Raw genomic sequence first — 12245 nt, forward strand, 5'->3', positions numbered from 1 at the left:
TCATCCCATGGGGAGGATATGACAGAGGGGGTCCAGAGTGGGACCTTCTAAAGCAAAGATTGCAGGGCAAGAGTCCCTCTTCCAGCACATAAGGCTTTGATGCACTGCTACCATTGTGACACAGGTATTTCCATATTTTTCTACAGGAGATGGTGATTTTTGTCTCCTTCCCTCCCCACCCCCATCTCTACCCAGACATGCACAAATGTGGCTCTAAGAGCCCAGAGTCTCTTCTTCAGCCCCAACAGGCTGGTGTCATGGAGGCAATGGATGGGCTCTGAGCCTTTCCCACTCTAAGTCCAAAGTCCCCACAGTTTGAGGATTAGTTCATCCCAGTGGGATCACAACACAACAACTGTTGTAGCTTTCAGATGCCACAGGAGAGTGTTGGAAAAATCACAAGGCCTGCATGCCAGTTCTGCTGCTAACAAGCTTTACGACCTAAGACATATTACTCACCTCTCTGGGTCTCAATTTCCCTGTTTGGAAAGTGAGGGCTTTGGACCCTGTCAGAGGCCGAAAACTGATGGTCATGGGTCATTGGCCCATGGATGTGGGATTTTGCAGGTGGAAGGAGGAGGGACTCCACGGGGCTTAAATATTTTTTTTAATTGGTAACCAATCTTTTAAAATTAGGAGGTTTCAAATAAAATTCCACACGTGGATTTTCCCTAAACATAAAAACCACTGTACTGCCTCTATACCCCATTACTCTTGAGTTTTTCTGCCACAAGCCAGCATCGCATTCCTACCATGCCTCATGTAAAATACAAGAGGGAGAATGGGAAACTAAAGGAAGAGACAGAGGGAGCAGGAGAAAAAGCAAACAGAGGCAACAGAGAAGAAGACAGAGGAAACAAGGAAAGGGGGATGGGAAGCTAAGGCAGACAGACCAGTAAGAGAAAAAGAGCTCACACTTACATAGCTTGCTAGGTATCATAACTTTCAATGTCTTACATACTTAATAGCTCACTTGCTAGTCACAAAAACCCTACGGGATTCCCTCCACTTTACAGAGGAGGACAATGAAGTTCAGGGAGATGCAATAACATGCCAAGGGCCCAGTGGTAGGAAGTGGCAGAGCTGGGATTCTAATCCAGCCACAGCTCTCCACCTCACTCAGAGTCCAAGCACAGCTCTCTCAATGGCCCTGCACAACCTCTCGACCTCACCCCCTTCTGCTCTGTACCTGCCTCACTTCACTCCAGACACTATGGTTCCCTGCCACCTTCCACACATCAGCCTGTCCTGCCTTTGTACCTGCTATCGTTTCTGCTTGAACCACTCTTCCTGCAGATATCTGCATGGTTGGCTTCCTCATGTCCTCCAGGTCTTGACTCAGTTGTCCCCTTCTCCACGAGGGCTTCCTGATTACTCTGATTAAAAATTGCCCTCAGATATCCTACACATACACACACACACACACACACACACACACACACACACACACACAATTCTCCCCATCTCCTTACCTCCTTCTCTGATCTATCCTTCTCCAAAATGCATATCACTATCGAACATACTACATCCTTTATTTATCTTATTTCTTACTGTATTTTCCTTCAGAATGGGGGCTACATGAGGGCAAGAATATGTATCCCTTTTGTTCATTGCTGTATTTCCAGTGCTTAAAACACTACCAGGCATATAGAAAGTGCTCAATAATTATTTGTTAAAGCAATAAATAAAAAAGCTCCAAAGTATCTAATTTTATAGACATTGTTTTCTGTCTCCTCCCAGGAAACCCATTGGGGTCACTCTTCTCCCATTGGGCTATGGCGCCTCTGAGCCAGCTGAGTGGCCACATCAACTCCACCTGTGGGGCAGAGAACTCCACGGGGGCCAGCCGAGCCCGCCCACATGCCTACTATGCCCTCTCCTACTGCGTGCTCATCCTGGCCATCGTCTTCGGCAATGGTCTGGTATGTGTGGCAGTGCTGAGAGAACGGGCTTTGCAAACCACCACCAACTACCTGGTGGTGAGCCTGGCCGTGGCGGACCTGCTGGTGGCCACCTTGGTGATGCCCTGGGTGGTATACCTGGAGGTGAGTAAGCCCCAAGTGCAGGCTGCCTGTGTGACTGTACTTGTCCTTGTCTTCCCTGAGTACTGGCCTTCCAGGTTCAAAATGCTCCCTGTCATGATCCAGGGACTGGGAAGGAAGGAGAGCCCCTCTCATTCTCCCTTTCATAAGGAAACTGAAGGCCTGAGAGCTGTCATTATCCAGCCTCACTTGCCCATATCAGAACCAAGGAGCTGGGAATTGATTGTGTTCCTGGGTCTCCAACAACCAGGTGACTGGACTTGAGTGAGGAGACTCATCCTAAAAATGCATCAGGTCCAGGGTGCCTGGGTGGCTCAGTCAGTTGAGCATGTGACCCCTGATCTCAGGGTCATAAATTCAATCCCCACATCACATTCCACGCTGCGCTTGGAGCCTACTTAAAAAAATTAATCAGGTTTATTCTCTTTGCCAATCACATTGCAAAGATGTGGGGGCTTGGGGGAGGCAGTCCATGGGTGTCTGCATCAGTGTTTCAATATATAGAGGGCTGGGGATGTGCAGAAAGGACCTGAGACAACAGTGAGGGTGCAGGGGGACTCAGAAGGAATCACAGAAAAACCAGAAAGAATTTTTTAATGAATGAGGGGAAAAAAGAGAAAAAAACAGTCTGCAAATAGATCAGACTTCTTTTGATGGTTTAGTTGCCCTCGGACTCAGTTCTTTCCTCCTGGGTACCAGCTCTCCACAGACTCTGCTACCAAATAGACCCAACCTTCACATTTATATTTTTGATGCCTCCATTAATAGTACAGAGCCCTTACCAGTCAGATAATGCAGCAAACCCTGGAGAATTCTTCTGGAGAGAAACAGTTCTTAAATTTGAAAGTATTTTCATTTGAAAGTGCAAAACAGAGTCAGGAGGTGATCAAGACAAAACATCCATTTGCTAACAAAGGAATCAGGGTACACCTGTTCAAGAAACAGATATTCTTACCAGGAAAACATGCAATTACTGAAGTTTTTTTTAAAAAAACACTTTAATGTACTATAAATATGTCTCTCCTGCACCGTGTATCATGTATCATTTTAAAGAGGTATCCAATGAAGGATCAAAATGATGCTATGATTAAGAGAAATTAAAATTCATCAAATTAATATCTCAGTTAATATTAATAGTGAAGGTGACAGTTAATTAAGTATGACATATCACAGGAGAGTAAAAACCTCAACCATAGACTGCCTAGGCTGGTACCCCTATTAAAGAATGACTGGGAACTAAAATTAGACTTATGATCTCAAAGGGGAAACAAAAAAGAAAGAAATCAAGAAAATAGAAAAGTAAAGGAAAAGCAGAAAAACATCTAGGCTTATTGGGGCAGAGGTAAAGGCTGAGGGAAGACTTCAAAAAAATAAGCACTAATTTCTCCCAGTTAGGATAATCCTGATGGCAAAAGATCTTATAATTATCTTGACTTTTCTGTCAACCCAAAATGACTGAAGCAACCTTGAAGTCAGAAGCTATATCTTTGTTCTTTTTCTCCTGTAGCCCAAACGTACTACCTGGCACATAATATGTACTAAATAAATATTTGATATATGAATGATTAAATGCATCCTTTCTGTAATGTATGCATTATATGGGCAATTCCTGCTTGTACTGTCTGCAGCTATATCTATTGTTACAATGAATTGTTTCCTTTTTTTTTTTTTTACATCTAACAATAGTGAGACTGAAAAGGAGTTAGACACATATGATATTTCTGTTCAAGAGTAAGGCAGACTTTAGGTGCTACAAACCAGTATGGATTATTTAGTGATCCATAATAAATAATATGGACACACCACCATCCCACACCTCAGAGTGTTTCTCGGTATACATTACAAAGATTCTTAAGTCTTTCAGTCAGACAGGTCAAGATGAGGACCTCCATGATAATGAACACCTTAATTGCCTCTGAAATAAAACCAGTCTTCTGGTGTCTATAACAAAGCCATTCAGGGTCACTCGTCAACTGTCCATTTGTGGTTGCTTCCAATACTCTGGATAGACCATATGGAAAATCTCTGTAGATACCAGTGTAGGATATGGACATTGTGATTTTTCCACACTAGACACCCATGCCATCCCCTGCTAGCCACACCTGCCAAAATTGATGATGTCTCCCTTCTACTGCTGAGTGTAGAAGACTAACTGAGCCCACAGAGAGCCAGCAGGAAATCTTGCCAGAGGTTTACTGGACTTTCTGTAGGTTAGGTCTATGAGGGTTTTTTTTTTTTAATGTTTATTTATTCTTGAGAGAGAGAGAGCACCATCAGGGGAAGGGCCGAGAGAGAGGGAGGCAGAGGATCAGAAGCAGGCTCTGCACTGTCAGATGTGGGGCTTGAATTCATGAACAAACCATGAGACTTTGACCTGAGCTGAAGTCAGATGCTTAACCAACTGAGCCACCCAGGCACCCTGGGAAATTATGAGTTTTCCCTCCTGAGATGAGCTCTGGTGGAGCTCTTGGTTCCCTCTCATAAAAACCCATAGGCATTCTGTCCAACAGGTTCTTTGGGGCAAGTATTCAGTGATCAAAATCATGGTCAAATAACTCTGCAATCTTATAGAGAAAATTTGAGAGACATCTCTCCACTGGGAAATGGGCTTTGGGACCTCTTTTTTGTCTTACACATTTTCTTTAAAACTCTAGTCAATGCAACTTAATATTTCTGTACCAATTTGGCCAACAGTCCACTAAGAGTCTCTCTCAATAAAAGACAACATGACTTAAAGCAGCCATAATTAACAGACAGCCAGTTAAGATACTAGATGGTTCTAATCCAAAGGACCAGGTCTCCCTAACCAACCACAGTATATACTTTTCCTCATCTTAAATACCTGCCTGCTTTCTGTGGACTTCAAAAGTAGACAGGGAATCTTAAGGAGAGAAAAGAGTACTTTGAGTCCTTAAAGGGACTGTAACTATATAAGTCCCTGGGTCTCAGAGAAGAGCAAAGCATTATTCTCACTAACTTCTCCTAATGGTCATACGATTTGAGCAGCTGGTCGAGTAATTACATGATCATACCTAAGAGCTCCCTTAGAAAGAGGAAAGGATGCAATGTTGACCATAGCACAGAGACTGCTGTAGGCATGAGGGCACCCAAGAGGAGAGCACAGGAATGAGAAGAACACCATGTGGTGGCCAAACTAGCTGCCAAATTCATAGCTTCCTGTGCTTTGACTTGAATACATCCATATTCTTTGAAGGAAATTTTGGCTCATACCAGCCAGATACCTTCTTTCAAAGGAAAATTGCCAAATTTTGCCAGCTCCAGTATGTATGGCTATAAATATTGGAAAATATGACTAACTGTGGCCTAAACAAATAGGAGTTACTTTTCTCACACAACCAGAATTCTGGAGGAAGGCAATTGTTTGTGTTGATTCAGTTGCACCATGGTGTCATCAAGGACCAATCTCTTCCATCCTTGGCAAACTGGCTTAGTGCCTCATGCTACTCATAGGATGGCTGCCATAACTCTCAGCATCATGGCCATATTCAAAAATAGGATGGGTGGGTATATGCTAACTAACTTGGATGTAAATTTAAAACGAAATAGATAGATAGATAGACAGATAGATAGATAGGATGGGTGGGGACAGTAGAAAAAGAAATAAAGGGAACGAGGGGTGCCTGGGTGGCTCAGTCGGTTAAGCGCCCAACTTCGGCTCAGGTCATGATCTTGCGGTTTGTGAGTTCGAGCCCTGTGTTGGGCTCTGTGCTGACAGCTCAGAGCCTGGAGCCTGCTTTGGATTCTGTGTCTCCTCCTCTCTCTGCCCCTCCCAGGTTCATGCTCTGTCTCTCTCTGTCTCTCAATAGTAAATAAACTGTAATTTTTTTTTTTTTTTTAACGAAAGGGAATGGAAGGGAAGGGAAGTGAACAGAAGGGAGGAAGGAAAAAAGAAAAGAAGAGAGAAAGAAAGAAGCCCTTTCCCTGGAGTGCCTCAAAGCATCTCCTAAAGGACTTCACTTAAGTTTAATTAGCCAAAGCTGGATCATAAGGGAAGGATACAAGGGAGGATAGAAAAGAAAGTGAAAATGTGGGTTTTATTTAAAAAGAAGATGTGGGGGCGCCTGGGTGGCGCAGTCGGTTAAGCGTCCGACTTCAGCCAGGTCACGATCTCGCGGTCCGGGAGTTCGAGCCCCGCGTCGGGCTCTGGGCTGATGGCTCAGAGCCTGGAGCCTGTTTCCGATTCTGTGTCTCCCTCTCTCTCTGCCCCTCCCCCGTTCATGCTCTGTCTCTCTCTGTCCCAAAAATAAATAAACGCTGAAAAAAAAAAAAAAAAAATAAAAAGAAGATGTGGTGGGAGGAATTGCTGTGAGATAGGCAAATAAAATGTCCCATAACATTGCACTTCTGGTGAAATTCACTGGGATGAATGTCATTCCAGCGTAGGATTATTCTACGGAAAGACTCAGAACTGGGAGTCAGAGGACATGGAATTAAGTGAATCAAATGGAGGTGACAGCTATACTTCCCCTATGTCACAGGCTTCATGATAGGCTTAACTGTCATCAACTGAGAAGGCACTTTGATAACTAAGAAGTGGGAGCTATAAATATCTCAGTTAAGACACTTTTTCAAGAGACTAAAAACAGAACTACCTTACAACCCAGCAACTGCACTACTAGGCATTTACTCAAAGGATACAAAAATACAGATTTGAAGGGGTACATGGACCCCAATGTTGATAGCAGCATTGTCAACCATAGCCAAACTATGGAGAGAGCCCAAATGTCCATCAACTGACGAATGGATAAAGAAGATGTGGTATATGTTTACAAGGAATATTACTCAGCCATCAAAAAGAATGAAATCTTGCCATTTACAATGATGTGGATGGAGCTAGGGTGTATTATGCTAAGCAAAATAGGTCAATCAGAGAAAAACAAATGCCATATGATTTTACTTATATGTGGAATTTAAGAAACAAAACAAATGAACATATGGGAAGGGGGTAAGGAAGAGAAGAGAGGGAAACAAACCAAGAGACCTTTAATGATTGAGAAAAAACTGAGGGTTGCTATAGGGAAGGTGGGTGAGGGATGGGCTAGATAGATGATGGGTCCTAAGGACGGCACTTGTGATGAGTACTGGGAGTTGTATATAAGTGATGAATCACTGAATTCTACTCCTGAAGCCAATATTGCACTGTTAACTAAAATTTAAATTAAAAAGGGTGGGGGGGAGGGGAAGATACTTTTAGTTGTAAGTAAAAGAAAACTTAGTTCCAATTGACTGTTTAAGCCAATAAACAGAATGCATTGGCTCTCATACCAGGAACTTTAAAAGTCCTGTGGTAGGGTGGGCTACAGGCACAGTTTGAACAGGGCTCCAGCTCCATTTCCCCACAATTCTCTCAGCTCTCTTTTATGTATTGGCCTTATCCACAGGCACAGGGTAAGCGATAGGCCTTACATGTGTACCCCATACCACTCCACCAAGAGAGGAAATCTGTGTCTCAGAATTCCAAGTAGAAGTGTCAAGGTGTACTTTGATTGAACTGGCTTCTGGCACATGATTTTCTCTGAACTAATCACTGGATAGAAGAGTTGGTTTAGCATAGATGATGTGTTCTTTCCAGAGAACAACCAGCTAGTATGCACTACAGTGGCTTTCACTGATACCATTCTCATCACTAAGGCTCACAGGAGCCTAGGCTTCGGCAGGGGGGCTAGCAGAGGCCTTCTTCAGTGTTCTTTGTCCTCAGGCCTAGCAGGGAAGTTCAGGATAAAAATCATGCAGGTGATCTCAAAGCAGGTTCTATTTTAGAGGGCGTTGGCCTGGCTGTCTCATTAATTCAGTTTGCAGCATTTTCTCGAAAACTCTTTTCTGTGCCATAACAAATAGTTCTATCTCTGATTCCCTCTCAAGGTTTTAATTTCCTGCTTTAGACACTGCAGTCTGTGTGGAGCTCCCTCTCCAAGCACAAACATCCCATTTTGTTCCACTCGGTTAACCACCTTTTGTAATGTTTAATGCACTTATATCAAGCCAGAAAGACAACGTAAGCAGCCAGAGGAACATTTAGAATAATAAACTCAGAATACTTGGGTCCCAGTGTGGACAGGCGAAAAGATGTGAGAGTTAAGTTATGCAGACCTAGCAAAAAAGAGCAGGGTGGGGTTCAGGCAAGGAAACTCACCCCAGGGAGTCATCAAGGTCAGATAGTGATGATGAGAAAGAGCTACCGGGTTTTGGGAAAGGAGCCTCTGGCCCTTATAATGATGTTGATTGTTAGAAATAAAGGAGAGTCTGTATTTTATTTATTTATTTTATTTCTATATTCTCTTTTTTATCTCTGCTTTTATTTATTTGTTTGTTTGTTTATTGTGAGAGAAAGAAAGAGAGCATGCATGTATGGGGGAGGGGCAGAGAGAGAAGGGGAGAGAGAGAATCCCAAGCAGGCTCCACACTATCTGCACAGAGCCCCGCACGGAGCTCCAGCTCAGGAACCTTGAGATCATGACCTGAGCCAAAGTCGGATACTTAACCGACTGAGCCACCCAGGTGTCCCAAAGAGAGTCAGCATTTTAAATGGGTTCTCCACGAGTCTTACACGTCTAAACTTTGAGCAGTTCTGAGCTAAACCTTTATTATAGGGAGCTGCTTGTTCAAAATACAGACTGTTGGACCTACTCAAGATCTCCCAAACCAGAATGTCCAGGGGTGGCCCTGGAAGTCTGTAGTAACTGTACCAGCACCCCCTGCCCCAGCCCTACTCCTAGCCTGAGTAATTTGTGCAGGCAGCTGGCCATCTGCTACCATATGACATTTAGGAACCACTAATCTGTAAAACCCCCCATTTCACAGATGAGGAAATTGGGATTCAGATCATTGAATCCCCTATCTTTCCCCACAGCAATCCCCCTGCCCACCCCCCAAAAGATTCCAAATGTGGCAAACAAAAATGGAATGAAGAGGCTAGAGAAGTAGTTCCATGTTTGCCTCTTGGACATCTCCCAAACAACTAAAAATCCATCCCTTAGAGCAAGCACTCTTAATCAGGGGAGGCCATCAACTTGGATGTAAATAAAATTACTCCTTTATTTTCACTAGACTGACATTTAGTATTTTCTTCAATTATGAATGTAGGCATCAACCCACAGCAGAAAAAATCTTTAGTGTCACCAGTAGAAATCACAGATATTTACGTTTTCAAATCACATTACAGTTGTTGCAGACACTTTGAAATACCATTTACACTCACCAGTACTTTGAAATTACAGATTTTGGACCTGCCTGCCACTAGGTCTTGTGATTTAATGCATTATTAAAGAAGCACATACATTAAAATACTTTGGTAACTGTATTTCAGTATAATTGATATTCTTTGTGATCCACTGTATTTTATTGTATGCACTTGAAAATATTCTTCTGGAAAGGGAACCATCAGACCAAAGGGATCCATGGGGCACCGAATGCTCAAGAAGCTGTGCTTTAGGGATGACCGTTTCTGAAGACAGTGTCTTGCCCTCCACCCCCACCCCCGCATGCCCAAACCTCCCAGGCAGTAAGATTCACTGGAGGGACTTATTATTCCGAGTGGGGCCTGAGAATCATTTTGTTTAACAAGAGCCTCAGGTGATTTGGGGAATGCTGTCTTCTAATCAGTAAATTTGGGAAATGCTGCCTCAGGCTGTGTCTGTTGGAAATCAATAGCCAATTTCAGTACCTGAAGACGCTGCCTTGCTTACTCCCACCTTCTGTATCGCCAAAGGGAGTTACTTATATTCATTAGCAAGTGAGAGTAACACCACCTGGCCATTGCACAATTCTGGAGTGAGTTATTCATTAGAATTTAGGAGAAAGGTAGAATCATGTCTCTACAGAGCCTTAAATCGATCAGATTTTGGTTTTGCTTTTTTTTTTTTTTCTCCTTCAATTTCCAAGCTCACCTTACCTTTTATGTTCTCCCCACACTTTGTCCTTATGTCCCCCTGAGCACTTTTCACATTGTATCCTAGTTATTTCCTGCGTGTATCCCTCATGGGCCCTCAGCTCACCCCCGGACCCATTCATACGTGACTCCCCCAAACATGTGCACACTACGGTCTGAGGCCCTGGGGGCAAACACAGGCTCCACTCACTTGAATATGCTCACCGGAGCGAAGTATCAGACACTCAGTTGATACTGGCTGTGTGGTGGATGGATGGGCCAGGACCAGCTCTTCTCCCTCCCAGGTGGTAGAACGGGGTGGACCTGTAGACTTCCCAGAAGGTGTGCACCAAGGTGCTAACCTGTGAGAGGCAAAATAGAGTAATCGTTAATATTCAGGGTTTGTAACGCCAGCTGCTTTTACTAGCTATGCGTCCTTAGGCAAACCACTTGGCCATTCTCAGTCTCCACTTCTTTACCTTTAACCTGGAAATAATATTTACCTCACGTGTGAGAGTTACTTAACCATGTGCTTGGTCCTTTGCAGCTCTATTGATTGCTTATTAGTATTTACTTGGTGTGGAGGACTCCAGTAAAGAAAAAAAAAAAAAGGATTTCCATTACATATCCCACCAGTTAGAGATTCTTTTTCAGGAGTAAGCTCCAGGAAAGGCTAGTGATGGTACCTTAGTGGGAGTTACTTCAATCAGCTGATCAGACTTTTTTTTTCCTTTTGACACTTAGTTGAGATCAAGGAGAATGGGAAATTTGATGGTAGAAGTGGGGACAGGAAAAGAGGAAAGTAGGGGCGACTGGGTGGCTCAGTCGGTGAAGCATCCGACTTCAGCTCAGGTCATGATCTCACAGTTTGTGAGTTCGAGCCCTGCGTCGGGCTCTGTGCTGACAGCTCAGAGCCTGGAGGCTACTTCAGATTCTGTGTCTCCCCCTCTTTGCCCCTCCCCCGCTTGCCCTCTGTCTCTCTCTCTCTCTCTCTCTCTCTCTCAAAAAATAAATAAATAAATAAATAAATAAATAAAGATTTAAAAAAAAGAGAGAGGAAACCAGAAGAGGGTGGCACAGGGGAAGCCAGGGGAGACCTTGAGGGCTTTGGCCTCCAGGGGCTAAAGAAGCAGGGTACCAAAAATCCTGCCAGCTGTGTGCTTTCACTACCCCCCTATAGCAGGGCAGGCAATGACCTCCATCCCAATGCCCTGTCTGCCTCTGCTAGCTGTGCCACCCTGGGGGAAGTGCTGACCCTCTCCCAGCTTTCGTCCCTTTCTCTGTGGTAAAAACAGTAGCAGTCTCTCATAGGATTACAAGTGGCAATAGAGGCCATGTATGTAGAGTGCTTTGCAGAATCAAGACTTAGTAAGCATTCAAGAAATGTTAGCTATTTGTACTAATACAGGTTATGTCAGAGACCACTGACTCTTTCAGAATAGTCCCTGCTCCTACAGAATTAAGGAACAGTAATTCAATTTCCTATCAAGTAAGCATATCATTTGTCCCCCAAAAGCTTTAAGGGCACATACAGTAAAGAACAAATTCAGTTTTCAGAATCTAAAGCTTCAAAGGTATAGACATTCCCAGAATGGGTCATGTTGGTCAGTGACTCGTGCAGAGTAAGTTCTCAATAAATGTTAGATTGTATTAACAATGTTAGGATCTCATAATGATCTCTAGTCATTTTATTTAAGAATGCCTTGCTCCTCAGTTATCACATAAGTTCTTCAAGGACAAGGCCTGAAGTACATTTTTAAGACCTCTTAAAACACAAAGCAAATCCTCCTTCTACAAACTAAGGGGCCTCACAACTACTTGCTTCATGAATGAATGAATGAATGAATGAACGAACAAATGAATGAATACCCAGCAAGCACTGGAGTTTGCTATTATTGTAACTATCCTCTCTCACCTACATTTTCACCCCCAACTCACAGACACAGGCATTCACAATTTTGCAAAAAAAAAAAAAAGTAGGCTTTACCCAATTTAAGACATAAATTGCATAGTAGACTTATGTTAAAATGAGACTTAGTATACAAAATTCAACTTCTGCAAGAAGCTTTTACAGTATACAACCATCCAGTGTACTGAGAAAACCGTCCTTTATTCTCCTGGCTCCCTTAAATCATTGTGTTATTATGACTATACAGCTCCCTTTTGATGAGTTTCTCATTCTCAGAATTCCTATAAATTCATATTAGGCCTTATTTATATAGAGCCAAATGGTTGAACTATAAGAAAGTAAATCCACAACCTAATGAACAAAAATAACAACTTCATCACTAGTTTGAACTTTTCATTGTTGCTTT

General features: G+C 43.1%; 1 protein-coding gene across 2 annotated transcripts in view; it reads left to right on the forward strand.

The window, feature by feature from the left end:
- The first annotated feature begins 1775 nt into the window (after positions 1-1775).
- Positions 1776-12245, forward strand: part of DRD3 (dopamine receptor D3) — a 33311-nt gene continuing 22841 nt past the window's right edge. For both annotated transcript variants that reach the window (XM_047100160.1, XM_047100161.1), the window contains exon 1: positions 1776-2045. In XM_047100160.1, the coding sequence (XP_046956116.1) occupies positions 1776-2045 (270 nt within the window). The remainder of the gene's footprint in view (positions 2046-12245) is intronic.

This window comes from Lynx rufus, unplaced genomic scaffold, assembly GCF_022079265.1.
Source record: "Lynx rufus isolate CCGP_SWC_20201006 ecotype Redwood Valley unplaced genomic scaffold, mLynRuf1.p SCAF_5, whole genome shotgun sequence".
Lineage (NCBI taxonomy): Eukaryota > Metazoa > Chordata > Mammalia > Carnivora > Felidae > Lynx > Lynx rufus.